General features: G+C 43.3%; 2 protein-coding genes across 2 annotated transcripts; one reads left to right on the plus strand and one right to left on the minus strand.

Annotated features, from left to right (window-relative positions):
- Positions 1-469: 469 nt before the first annotated feature.
- Positions 470-6,384, plus strand: cpox (coproporphyrinogen oxidase). The gene is made up of 7 exons (XM_071543655.1): positions 470-1,149; positions 1,776-1,919; positions 2,425-2,535; positions 2,690-2,831; positions 5,109-5,327; positions 5,552-5,656; positions 5,753-6,384. Exons 1-7 carry the CDS (start codon positions 582-584, stop codon positions 5,835-5,837), a joined length of 1,374 nt encoding a protein of 457 aa, XP_071399756.1. The 5' UTR covers positions 470-581; the 3' UTR covers positions 5,838-6,384.
- Positions 6,385-6,826: 442 nt separating this feature from the next.
- On the minus strand, positions 6,827-13,275 carry prrg1 (proline rich Gla (G-carboxyglutamic acid) 1). The gene is made up of 4 exons (XM_071543652.1): positions 13,175-13,275; positions 12,023-12,063; positions 10,799-10,959; positions 6,827-9,806 (listed from the first exon to the last, which is right to left on the minus strand). The coding sequence occupies exons 2-4, from the start codon at positions 12,030-12,032 to the stop codon at positions 9,342-9,344; spliced, it is 636 nt and encodes a 211-aa protein (XP_071399753.1). The 5' UTR covers positions 12,033-12,063; positions 13,175-13,275; the 3' UTR covers positions 6,827-9,341.
- Between the last annotated feature and the right edge of the window lie 771 nt (positions 13,276-14,046).

Raw genomic sequence — 14,046 nt, forward strand, 5'->3', positions numbered from 1 at the left:
TTGTATGCACTGTGTACAACAATACTGTATTTGCACTCGTTGTTTAACTTTTAGTTATCATGCATTTTTGTTTTTAATGAAGCCTAGATTTACATATCAATTACATGCCTGACATGGACTTTCTCCTCCTCATTCTGCCAAATTAACGCTGTGCCGCTCGATTCTTAAAGTAAAACATCAGCCACCAAAAAACTACTTTTGTTATGGGATCTATTTTGTTGTTATTTCCAGTCAAACACACTTGCCTGCGTGACAAATCGTATTTACAACTTCTGACCTCGGGAGCAGGAGCTCATGAAGAGCACTTGAAGGCAGCATGTGTTATGACGCGCATAGCATGCTGGGGCTTGTTGTTCGCTGTAATCCACCACCAATCCGAGTTCTCTACGCCGCGAATGGCGAAGAACATCATTTCCCATGTTGCCTCTGTCTTTATCACGGAAGGACACGCCCCCCTGACTTGCAACACTTCTGATAGCACGTATGTCAACTTGTGATAGTGTTTTGCCCACTTACTAAATGAATAATAACGGCTAACGGCCGCAACGCACCGAGGACAGCGCGGGAGTTTTTTACTACAAATGGCAACTTTTGTATTTTTCTCGGTAAACAGGACGGCGCAAACCACGGCGCGGCGATGTTTTATTACACATTCAAACGGGTTGGCTAGTGCAGGACACTTATCCTCATTTCACAGCTCCACGGTGCGCCGATGGACTTCGCTTCCGGGATCGAGATGGTTTTCCAGGGGTACGGGAGTGCGGTTCATGTCCCAGGGGACCGGCGCAGGCAGATCCGCATACGGCCGGACCAGAAGGGGAGCGCTGGCGCTCACTGGAGCCGCAGCGGCAGCGGCACTAGCAGCGGGGTTCATGGCCAACGCCAGCCACTTCCAGCGGGCTGAAATGGCATCGAGGGTCCCTCAAATCGCGGAGGAGGAGAGAGAGGCAGAAGAGGGGGATATCCTGGAGAGATGCAGGGGGTTCATGTCTCCTCCCGTGACCGACGTCGGCGTGCTGCAGCAGAGGAAGGGGGAGATGTGCACGAGGATGGAGATGCTGATCATGGAGACGCAGGCCGAGTTCTGCAAAGCCCTGCAGAAGGTGGACGGCGGGACGTTCAAGGTGGACCGGTGGGAGAGGAAGGAGGGTAGGTACAGTCAGCACAGCAGCACGGTGGGTCATTTAGGCACACGGTCGGCCGGATTGGCAAACTGCAGCACCCAATGTGGAGCAGGCTCACTATCATCCTAGTCAAGTCATGTTTTATTTATACAGCCCTTTATCACAAGCATGTCTCAAAAGGGCTTTACATACCATCATATACATCCATATACCATGTTACATCATATATACAGTACATACTTCATCATGTACATCATCATCTACATTCTACATATAGGCCTACATCATATACTACATAATTTACATACTACATCACCCTGATCATGGTGGCTGTTGTTCATGAGGTTCTTACAGTGATGCTTAAAAAGCTGCATGGCCAAAGGTTCCCACACCCTGACATGGTTGTGATTACAGTGAAGCTATTTCACACTGTAGCCATTCTACTGTATTCTCCATGGCCATTGCTACTAATGAAAATGTCACCTTAGCTGACATTAATTAAATAAGGGTTAATAAAATAATTTAATCGTTTTAGGCCAGAAAATACACTTGTTTCTAATTTATGTTATGAATTAATTAAATTTTTAATCCTCTGTGTGTGTGTGTGTGTGTGTGTGTGTGTGTGTGTGTGTGTGTGTGTGTGTGTATCAGGTGGTGGAGGAATCAGCTGTGTGATGCAGGATGGCAAGGTGTTTGAGAAGGCGGGCGTCAACGTGTCGGTGGTGTTTGGGAATCTCACCGAGGAAGCTGCCAGGCAGATGAGGAGCAGAGGGAAAGTCCTCAAAGGGAAAGATGGTAAGTCCTCTTAAGCTGCTGTTTGTATACAGGCCCAGACCTAGACCTAGATTTTTGGCCAGTGTGGTAATCTACATTCAGAGTAATGTGTCCCTAGCATTTCTCCATTATACACAAATATTCTTGTAACACATGAAACTGTGTGTTGCATCTGCTGTGTGTGTGTGCTTGACCTCCTTGCTCTTGGTTGTTTGTAATGTTGGCAATCTAAGAGTTTCAGCTCATTCTTACTGCTGTACTTACTGTAAATTGGTCTGGATGAGAGCATCAGCTGCATGACTAAAATAAAGTAAATAGGTAATGCTGAGATAAAAGAAGCACTTTTTGGTTTGCTCCCAATCACTCAAACATCAATAGAGGAAGAGTAACCACTTGTGTGCAGAAGTGTAAACATAATGACTTCACAACTTGAGTCCAGACTTGCGTGTTACACAATAAAATGTCCGTACTTCTTTCTTTACACCAACATGTGCTTCGGAGGTCAGATTATGTTGTTCTCTCCCAGGTAAGCTGCCATTCTGTGCCATGGGAGTGAGCTCCGTCATCCACCCCAAGAACCCCCACATCCCCACAGTGCACTTCAACTACAGATACTTTGAGATTGAAGAGGAAGATGGTGAGTGTGCGATCGTCAAGCCTCGACGTCAGCGGTTGTGTCTTGGTATCAGTGACACTATTGAGTACATGGATGAATGATAACCCTTGTCTTTCTCTTCCTTGTGTCTGTATGTGTGTGTGTGTGTGTGTGTGTGTGTGTGTGTTCGTTCCAGGCTCTAAGCAGTGGTGGTTCGGAGGAGGCACAGACCTGACTCCAATTTATGTTAGTAAGGAAGATGCGTTTCTCTTCCACAACACCCTGAAGGAAGCCTGTGACAAGCACCACCCGCAGTACTACCCCGACTTCAAGAAATGGTACAGCTTGACTCAAGCTTAGTCCTCTGTGTGTGTGTGTGTGTGTGTGTGTGTGTGTGTGAGTGAGTATGTGTGTGTCCATGTGAGCCATGGCCATGCATTAGGGATGGGACGATATGCTTATCTCACGATACGATTCGATACGCGATAACGGGGTTCACGATTCGATAAAAAACCCAATACGATGTAATAAATAAAAGTTCAATGACAACAAAGTCTGACTGTGCAGAATTATGTTTATTTCTGAGACACAAATCTTTCTAGTCATGGCATCGTCTTTGCTAAAATGTAAACAACAATTTTAAAAAGGTCATTACAAAGTGCGAATAATACAATTTCAATGGAGAGCTTGTAAAATTGTGATGGGCAATCTGTCTCATTTATGATTACTACAGCAGAATAAAATGTAGCTAACATTGTGATTCATTTTTCAGCCCCACAATACGCATTGTCCCATTTTTGCATCGCGATATATTGAGTTTCGATGTATCATCCCATCCCTATTCCCTACCATGCATACTTGGGTGGGTGTGTACGTGCATGACCCAATGACTGTTTCTGACTAATGGAAAAGAGTACGTGCCTGTATGTCTAATTTGTGTGTGTGTGTGTGTGCAGTGTGTGTGTGGGTCACTGTGGGTGTGTCCTTACTGTAAGATGATGATAAGAGGAAGTCTCTGCCTACAATCTCCAGTTGCAGAAAAACCGTTTAGCCAGAGGTCGTCAGTGAATGATCTGGGAGGGGTGTGGCTTATCTAATGTGGCTTGTCTTAAGGGAATTAAGTCTTCAATTCAATTTGAATTTAAGCAACTTTGTATAGTTCTTTGCTTTTGAATATTTTCCAGTCCCGAAAAAAAAAGTATGTTATCACAGAGGTGCTCAGTTTTGGGCCAAATATAATGTTAGTGCTGATGTGTCCTATTGACTTGATGTAAAGAAATTATCCACCTTAAAACTCTTTAACACTGTTAAAGAAAACAGTTATAGGTGATGTAGCTTGCATTCCTGGCTCTAAACATAGACGAACAGGAGAAACATTTTCAAATATCTAAAACATCAACGGTAAATGTCAGGTTTTGGTCTCAGTCCCTCAGAATCAAAGAGCGAGGGCTTCTATCTAGAGCTGCCATTTTGCACCGATGTTCAGTATTCATACAGGGAGAAATCTATTGTAGAAGAGGCAGAGAGACCAATTTCTCCACCGACAGTAGCCTCAATAGACCAGAATGCAATGCAGCTACAAGACATGACATGTTTTTTTGCCTGTAAAGATCTAGCTTTCCATACATATACACAGTTGTATAAGTCTTGCGTCCGTCCTGTATTAGATTACGCAGCTGGAGTTTGGGGCTTTCCAGGTCACTCTAAATGTAATACAATCCATTATAGAGCGATTCTATTCCAGTATAGAGTTCACAAGCTTACACCAAATTTGGCTGTTTGTGGTGATGATATGGGACGGGAACCAAGCGGGGTCAGACACAAATGTCAAATGGTTTGTTTATGGAACAGACTGGTAAATTTACCAGAACATAGGCTCACCAGAAAAATATTTATGTGGGTCTCTAATAATTATCTATGGGCCAAATGACTGTTGTTTTTATGAATTTCTTTTGGCTAGATGATTATGAAAAACAAAGGGTAGTTTCCATATTGTATGCTTCATCTGTAAAGCCTGGGGATAAAAGGCAGGGTATTTTGTTTGTGTGATACGAATTTGCGGAATCTTTTTATTTTTTTATGATGTTGTACACCCATGTAACTACTTGGTAGTGTCATGTAAGTCCATGCGGTCTGGACACCTTGTGTGTATGACATTTTAATAAACTAATCAATCAATCTGTGTAGGAAATAAATGTAGGAAATCACTAACTGAAGCAGAAGAAGACAAGGCAGGTTGAATGAAAGTGGATACAACAAAAGTAAATTATAAATCTTCATCACAAAATAACTCTTAGAATGCATTGAACATCACAGATTGATGAAGTATAGCAGTGTAAGAGCATCTGAGGTTGGAATTTTCCTTAACATAAGTAATATCTTTTAATTTTTAATTTTAAAGGTGCCTTTGAGAATTACAGCCAGAATTAAAAGTGTTCTGAATATTTGGATGACAACACCTTGTTTTTGTTTTCTTTTAGCACTGTACTGTTAAGATGTCACACAAAATAGTGAGTCTGTGGGAAAGGAATAGAAAGGCTGGCTTTAGAGGGTTAAATGTACTGTATTTTCATCTATAGTGAATGAAAACTTAAGTGTATCCATTTGGTCTCTAGGTGCGACAGGTACTTCTACATCCGCCACAGAGGAGAGACTCGGGGAATAGGAGGCATCTTCTTCGACGACCTGGACTCTCCTAGTCAGGAGGAGGCGTTCAGCTTCGTCAGGAGCTGCGCCCGCACTGTGGTGCCCTGCTACCTGCCCATCGTTTACAAACACCTCAACGACGCCTTCACCGACGAGGAGAAAGACTGGCAGCAGGTTCGACGAGGCCGGTGAGTACAAGAGCGAGGGTTGGTTTCACAAAACCACCTTTGCCACAAGAGACTTCTTTCAGTCTGTGGCTTTTGTTGATAAGTTACAGTTACATTTTGCATTCTAGTTTAACATGCTTTGGATTGCTTCATGAAAGCAACAAGCCTAAACAGTTTCTACTTAATATATTATATGCAATTTAAATCCAGGCCTCTACAGCAGGTTTTGTGTGTCTGTGTTGCAGGTATGTGGAGTTCAACTTGGTGTATGACCGGGGAGTGAAGTTCGGCTTGGCCACACCTGGCTCCAGAATTGAGAGCATCCTCATGTCCCTCCCCCTCACTGCCAGGTAAGCCAACACCTGGTTGAAGCAGTGGTCGGCCTGCGTCAGTAATTAAGCCTGTGTTTGTGTTGCTTGGTGACCAAACTCACCCTTCGTCCCCAGGTGGGAGTATATGCACGAACCTGCCAAAGGCACCCAGGAGGCGGAGATGCTGGAGGTGTTACGAAACCCTAAGGAGTGGGTGTGACCGGTTTCCAGGTTTACATCTAACTATGGACACAACATCAAGGAAAACATCTTTGTCATCTTTTTTCATGGTCTGACCTGTTTGGCTAAATCAGCACCAGTTAACACTTCTGCTGTTTGTTGGCCAACAGAACAGAAACTCGCATTGTGTTTATCTAAAAGGACTTATTACATTATTGTTTATCTGTACCGGTACTCTTCTTGCTTTCCTGTTTGTCATGTTTTGTTAACACTTAATCACATTGGGATTGCATTTTTGTCACTGGGATTTGTGTCATTCGTTATTGTCAGGCAACTTCACCGGACCATTATACCCGCTTTTGGGTCATCTCACATTGCATAATATTGTTTGTGTCAAACACTAGCTGTGTTTTCTATGCCCGCGCTAAATGTGGCTTGCTCTACTTGAAGCTGTCACAGCTTTCCACTTTCCAAAGGTACTCCTTGAAGAAAGCACTGAAAGGGAAATTAGGAATCAACTGAGCCACTGGAGTGGTGTGCGCCCCTGTTTATATCCAATGTTAATAAATCTGTTTTTGATGTTTTAATGCGTCTGCACACAACAATGGGTTACTTTTGATGCCAAATAATTAGAATGTGTTCCATGTTGAGCCTGATTTACTTAATTACTTAATGAGTCACTTCCTACATACTTGGCTTGTTTATACAGCTTTTAGAAATAGATGGACTTTGTTCTACAGAGGATAAATGTGGTCTTCTGATGAAGTGGTTATTTGAAGAGTTTCCAAAAAGAAATGCCATTTGTGACACCCACTCTTACAAAATAATTGATAGCAGAGAATTAATGCAAATTAATGTACATTTTTACGAACTGTTGGTAACCTCAGTCCTTGTTTAGTAAGCACTTTTACAGCCTGGATTGTATTTGAGACGTTGACTGATCAATTTTAGTAAACATTTTTTCCAAGTGTAAACAGCATTTTGTAATAGACCTTGTCACTCCCACAGTTCCAGGAAAGGACACAAAGCACATTTTAAATGTTTTATTACAAATTAATTCAAGCTTCTGCACATATCCAAGGATTTATAATAGGTTCCCTTGCATTTCATGTTATTCAAAGGTTTATCATTTTTTGTTTGTTTGATAAGGCATCGTAAAAACAGGACTTCATAAGTAACAGTACAACAACTGACCCAACCAAAATGGCTACTCCCTACCAGCACAGCTCAGTTCAAGGTCATCGCATAGGAACAAGTGCTGAGGTTCACAGGTCAACTCGCGAAAAAAAACAAAAAAACAAAAGAAAAAATCAGTGCTCAAAGTCTGTAGTGTACATAATAGACATTTCTGACATTTATCAGTATGAATGAACATTAGGCAGATATATTTGGTTTCTAGAATGTATGCAGCAGTATTGCATATCGATTATTATGAGGACATTTGTCAGAGGATTACAGTGACATCGTTATTGCTGAGAGTGACGCTGGAGACGCCAAACCAGACTCTGCCCTAGTATTCATTAGACAGCTCATTCTGAGCTTCAACACAAAGTGCCTTCATTCGCCACCTAACATAGTTACATTAGTATCAACGCATTCACTGCATTCCTGTGCAGTAAAAAAAAATTAGCACTCTCACTAAAACATACTCTCACACACACATACAGAATATACATATTTATATACAGGTACATTATACATGCTAAACATGGCCTCTGTCCATAGTGACATTTAATACTGCATCTTTCCCTTCCAATGAGTGAAACGGGTTTTAGCTCCACCTCCTCTCTATTGCTTTCTGTCCCACATTCCTTAGCAGGTCACTCCACCGCTCACATTTATAGTATAGCTTCAACCCTATTTGAATAGTCTTCAATGCACCCTCCTTTGGAGAGGTCACATCATCGGATAAATGAAAGTAGCACAGCAGAAGATTCTTTAGTCCTATCCAGTACAGTTAGATCTGCTTCAGGGGGAAGAGTAGGGATTGGGAAGGATGCATTTTCACAGTATTCAAGCAGGGTCTGAGTAAATGTCACCCGCCATGAGATGGACATGGGTGGGCAAGCACGGACCATCAACAAACAATGCTGGGCTAGATCCAAGTCCATGTGTACAGACCATGTTGCATGCCTGACCAAAATATAGGCGCACAAGACACACAAACACAAAACACATTTCAGCAGCAGCTCTTTATAACAGATTTCCTTGTGTTACCAATTCCTAAACTCCAAAGCATTCAAAAAACAGGTCTATACTAGAGTTAGACCGATATATCAGTTTGCCAATACATCTGGCCGATATTGGCCCTTTATTAAATATCGGATATCAGCCAATCAATGTCATCCACCGCCGATATGATGGAGGTTCCAGCTACAGAAACAGTCTAACAGTCTGTAAATCCTGCAGTGAGATTTCATTATCTTTGCACATTTCATTTATTCAATAATTAAATTAATTATTAATTTAAAGGCATAATGTATCCCAGAGTTTCCCCTACCATTAAAGAGGTGATGTGGGTCACCTTGCCTTAAAGGGATTGTTAAGAATTGTTTACATCTCCAAGATGGTGTGTATCAGCTAGCCTACCAGCCAGTATCACTCTGCTTCACACAGGAACTAATACAGAGACCATAGGCACAGAAAACAGTAAGGGATTTGGTGATAGTTTCACTCCGAAATTATGAAATAACGTCTCAAATTCGCCATGGCATATACTCCAAATTGTATCTGTGGAGTATGTTTAAATGCGTTTGGAGCTGAATGAAGTTTGACCCCGTTTACATCTGTTCTGACTGTGGCTCGCTACAACATCACAGGTGAGTAGAAAATAAGAATAGATGTAAAAAAATTCTAACCCATCCCTTTAAGGAGCTGCTCACCCACCTAGAAGAATTTAATTAGTATAAGTTTCAATGGAGAATTTTAATGCCCTATGGTCTAAATGCTGTTTCCGAGGCTTTTCCAGCCTGCCAGGAATAAAATTATGTGGGAAACACTGAATCCTTGTAGCTATTTTGGAAAGATATTGAATTTCGGCACAAAATATCGGCTTTTGGGCACTTCAGTCTAAACATATCGGTATCAGCCTTCAGAAACGCATATCGGTCGAACCCTAGTCAGTACATCTAGAATTGTTTTCCTTTCTTGTTACTATGGCAATCAGAAACCCATTTTTTCTCCTACACATCACATGCAGCCTTTGTTATGCCTTCTGTGTTAAATGATTTGCTACAGAATGATAGTATGGATGCCACTTGAGAAAAGTCAATGGAGGTTTCAGTTTGTTTTGGTATTGCAATATCATTGGCTCCTTCTCCACTATCACTCCACCTCCTTGATGAGCGGTTAGTGCAAGTTTCAACAGCGCTGGTTCCAGCAAAGATTGCCATTAGTCCATTAACCAGAGAGTTAACGGTGTGTCTGTGTGTGTTGAAAGGGGGAGGCCGGTGATACCAGTGATACCACAACGATGGCATTGCTAAATGATACGAAGGTCTTAGTGTAGGTTAGGGCATTTGTTGTGGTGAGACAGGCTGGTTGTTTACTTCCCGTGGCCGTTGTTGACACTAGTAGAGCTGGTGTTGACTATATCCTCGTACTGCGGCGGCGGCTCCGTCTCTATGTGGACGTCTGTATGGCCCACTGCCTCCTCGTAAGACGGCGGTGGGTCTCCGGCGCTTCCTCTCCCCGATGTGAGCTCTGAGCCCGGATAGGCCGGGCTGCTGTGGGCGCTGAGCTCCGACTGGTCATGGTGGTGGTATTCCCTCCCCCACTCGTCCATAGAGACCACTGACAGGCCGGGGTCGTGGTGCGAGCGTCCCAGGCCGGGGCTGCGCTCCGAGCGTTTGCGGGAGTGGCAGCGCCACACGGTGATGGCTACCGCGGCGATGAGCAGTACGACCAATAGCAACGGCAGAATCAAGTAGAGGGAGTGGACTCCTCCCACCACCGCCTCCAGCCCTCCAGAGGGGTTGCTCTCCCTCACATATTCCTCCCAGAAACGTCTCTGCAGCCAATCAGAAGAGAGACAGACATGCCATCAAAACATTCAGAGATCAGAAATGTAAGATAAGACTCAGCTACATTCATGTGGACTACAATGTAAACATTTCAGAGTACAAAAATGTTTCCAAAAGCACAAAGTCACAGTACACAGCATCCACTTTTTATCTGGATTACTGCAACACAATGGCAGTGGACAACAGCGCCCAAACAACAACAACATGATTGCGCGTGTCCATCTGCGTGACTTTGCTCTCCAGCCTCCCACAATAGTTTTACAATTATGCCTCCCTCCCTCCCTCCCTCCCTCCCTCCCTTGCATACGCTCAGCTGTTCTTCCTGCTGATAATCATCACTTCCTGAAAAAAAAATAACAGCCACATTCCACAAGCTAGCACACTTGGCATAGGATTTCATCGCTGGACACACAAACACCAGGAAAAACACTAGGAGCGGTTTGCGTGTTTGCCCGCATGAAGCCATCCATACACAAAGCGTGGCAGGTGTTTTTAGTGCGCTCTACTTTTCTCTTCCTGTGTGTGTATTTGTGTGTGTGTGTGTGGCCTTCTGGGGGAATGTGATGGGAAGTGCCCACTTGTTAAGCCGAATGACACACCACTCCTTCCTCTAATATCCAAGCCAGGTGTTTGCACTGGCGCTCACTGAAAGACCCCATGAAACGGCATCTTTACTTCCTTGATTTGATGTTATTTCCTCTTGAAACAGGATGTTGGGGCAGGACATAACGCAGGGAGGAATCATTCAAAAGTGTAAATCAATGGAATATGAGTCAGGGAGAGAAAGGCGGTTTTATTTGATTTGAGGGGTGGAGGGGCTGTGATGGTTTAATTGGTTGGAATTTTTATTTATGCCTACTAGTGCAGCATGGGGTCACCATTAAAGACACTCTTGTTTTCCAGCAAGTTAAAGTAATGGGAGTTAATTTCGTGGGGACTCTGAATACCGTAGTTAAAAGTGTGTGTTTGTCCCGCTCACCGTCTTCTCGTCGTTCTCGAAGGCCTCGCGGGCCTCCTCGTAGGTGCAGATCTCCTCGCGGCACTCCCTCTGGATGTTGCCCTGCTTCATCTCCTCCAGCAGGAAGTTGGCCCTGCGCAGCCGCCGTAGCACCGAGTGGGCCACGTCTGCCGGCAGGAACACTGGGAACACCGGGGGCGAGAGAGAGGACGAGAGGAGTGGAGGTGACAGAGAGAGAGAGAGAGAGAGAGAGAGAGAGAGAGAGAGAGAGAGAGAGAGAGAGAGAGAGAGAGAGAGAGAGAGAGAGAGAGAGAGAGAGAGAGAGAGAGACAAGGTCAGGCAGGGGGAAAGAGGGAAACATGAGATTGAGAGACGGTATGAGAGAGACAAAAACGGGAATGCATGAGTGAAAGTACGAAGGGGAGACAAGAAATGAGGAAGAAAAAAAAAGGGGAAAGGAGCAGTGAGTCAGTAAGAGGCACAGCAGGGAGGATGAAGCAAAGAGGGAGAGAAGGGGGTAAGAAATTAAGCAAAGAGAGAGAGCATTGAAAGAGAGAGAGTTTAGAGAAGAAAAAAAAAGGAGGATAGAGATGCAGAGAAACAAGCAAAGAAAGGGAGAGAGAGAGAGAGAGAGAGAGAGAGAGAGAGAGAGAGAGAGAGAGAGAGAGAGAGAGAGAGAGAGGTGGGGACTGAAACAAAGCCAGCAGAAGAGAGCCGAGCGCTGCCCACTAACTGCGTTTCTGCATAAAAACAAAAGCGCCTTTGATTGGGCCGTCCATCCCTGGGCAATATAAGAGAAACTGGAGGAATGAACTGAGAGCGGCGGACAGAGCGGCCCTCTGTTTCACACATCCAGGATAAGAGCGTGAGGGCAAGAACATAAACCGCACGCAAGATGCTTCAACATGCCTGCAATGCAATGTCTGATTAGCTGTAAAGACTGAATGGCAGCGTCCCTGTGACTCATAACTACAGCGGTTTGATCAGGACCGCACATAAAAAGCAGGAAATTGTGGGCAAAAAAACAGGAAAACAGGGAATTCCCCTGGGAAAGAAAGGCAATTGTGTGTACAAGACAACTGAAGAAACCTGAAATATCACATTCCAGTGACTAACTTGTATGCGAGACAAACAATGATGGAAGAATAGGCAGGAAAGGGGTAAGAAACTGGAGCTCATATGAATTTATTTATGACTCCTGGGTGACTGAAGTATTTAAGATGAGTGTAGTGTCGTTAAACTCACCACTCCCCATGATTCCTGCGGGTCTGTTTGGGGTGATTTATCTGTGGAAACCCAAACACACATGGGTGAGATTATTGTACAGCTTTGAACCTGTTGACACAAGTCAGTTAGACAATAATTAACCTGGATCTCCCTTGTCAGTTAATCTTTCTCTCTCCCCCTCTCTCTCTCTCTCTCTCTCTCTCTCTCTCTCTCTCTCATAACAAAACAGTTATTTAAAGAAACAATAACAGCAATTGTATGAAGCAGGGAAGGATTAGGTCAATGAAGTTAAGCTACCTAATCCATCACTGCAAAAAATGTCAATCTTTTAACCAACTCGTGTTCAGTCTGAAAATCTTGTTTTCCTTAAAGCAAGTACAAAAAAAAAATCTCCTAATGGGTGAGATAATGTCGCATGTGTCCAAGAATTGTCTAGAAACAAATGACAATATCTAGAATTTAGGCAGAAAAAACAATATTATTCAATTTAAACATGATGTTTGTATAGGAAACAAGTGAAATAATCTTATTTCTTTGGCATAATTCTCCCCACTTCCCACACCCAAAAAATACAGTTTCAAGGCGAACTACAGCAGTAGATGACTTGTAATGTAATGAAGGGTCATTTTTTGCAGCGTTTAATTCTATTAGATCCACACGGCCAGGCATTAAAGGGCAGTGTGTTGTGACCATGAGGCATCCCTAACCAGACTGTAGTGAGTGACCAATGGCGGCGGCTGCTGCTGCTGCTGACCAGGGTTACAGGAATGTAGCTGCTCCGACCCAAAATAGATCACCAGCAAGGAAACAAAATGTCACCAACAAAGCGCCGCCGCCCCGTTACAGGAATTACAACACAGATGGAGCAACAACTGAAGGTTACAGCACCGTTAAGCCTAATTACAGCTGCTTATCTTCCGTTCCCGTCCATACCGTTACTGGTCTGCCTGCGGGATGGAGCTGGTTTAACGCTCCGTGTATTTTCTGACAAGCGGGGATGATTTGTGGAATCAGTGCGCCTCCCGTTTCGGATGCGTTGTAGCGAGCGACACATCATCCGCACGGCCAGATTTCCCACATGGTGGCCGACAACAGGGCCCGCGCGAAACGTTAAACGTATTAACTTGGTACCGTAACCGGTTTGCGGACAAAGAAAGAAACTTTATTTACCTGTTTTCTTCCCCAAAATGCGCCTGGACGCTCCCTCGTCGCCTCCGCTGTCCAAAAATGTGGCTACGCAAGCGCACACAACTCTGTTCTGTTGGCGTAGCGGCCCCCTTTGCCCGTGTTAAAGGGACAGGCCAGGGTTAACAAAGACCCGCCCTTCATCCAGGCAACAGGAATGATGATGACTTAAAAAAAAAAAAAAAAAAAAGAAGATAGGAGATCATTTCTAGAAAACTCAGTTTCTTGGGGAGAATGTAGGCGTGCTTCACCTTCAGTAATAATAATAACAATAATAATAATAATACTAAAATGTATTGTTTTTGTGCTTTTTAGGGGCTTTTTCCCCCTTTGTCTTGTTATGGATCTGATTGTTTTTCTACAATTTTCCACCACGGGTTTTTCTGTTGTAATTTAAATCCCATTATCCAAACCAGTTGTGTAAGCACCTCCATACTGTTTTATCATTGTGCAACTAAACTAAACTAAGTTTACCTAAAGCCTATAAATTGACCCAATCCAAATTCTCTTTAATCTATCTTTTTTTAAATTATTATTTGCAGTGAGATTGACTGCTACACCAATAACTAACTAAAGCTAGGCTATATATAATACAATTATTATATTATGCATTGTATTAATTATTTTGCAATATATTAGGCCTATGTCATATTGATTGTTCTATTATAATTTATGTTTATCTTGTAAAGCACTTCGTTACTTTGCTATTTTATAAGTGCTCTGTAAGTAAATATTATTATTACTAGTAGTAGTAGTAGTGGTAGTGGTAGTAGTGGAAATGTAGTAGTCGTAGTATAAATAGTAGAAGCAGCTAGTAGTCAAAATAGTAGTAGTTGTAGTAGTAATAGTAGCAGCAG

Source organism: Centroberyx affinis, unplaced genomic scaffold (assembly GCF_046629955.1).
Source record: "Centroberyx affinis isolate AG114_WGS23_722 - 3 ecotype Tasmania unplaced genomic scaffold, CSIRO-AGI_Caff_v1 ptg004359l_1, whole genome shotgun sequence".
NCBI classification, from domain to species: domain Eukaryota; kingdom Metazoa; phylum Chordata; class Actinopteri; order Beryciformes; family Berycidae; genus Centroberyx; species Centroberyx affinis.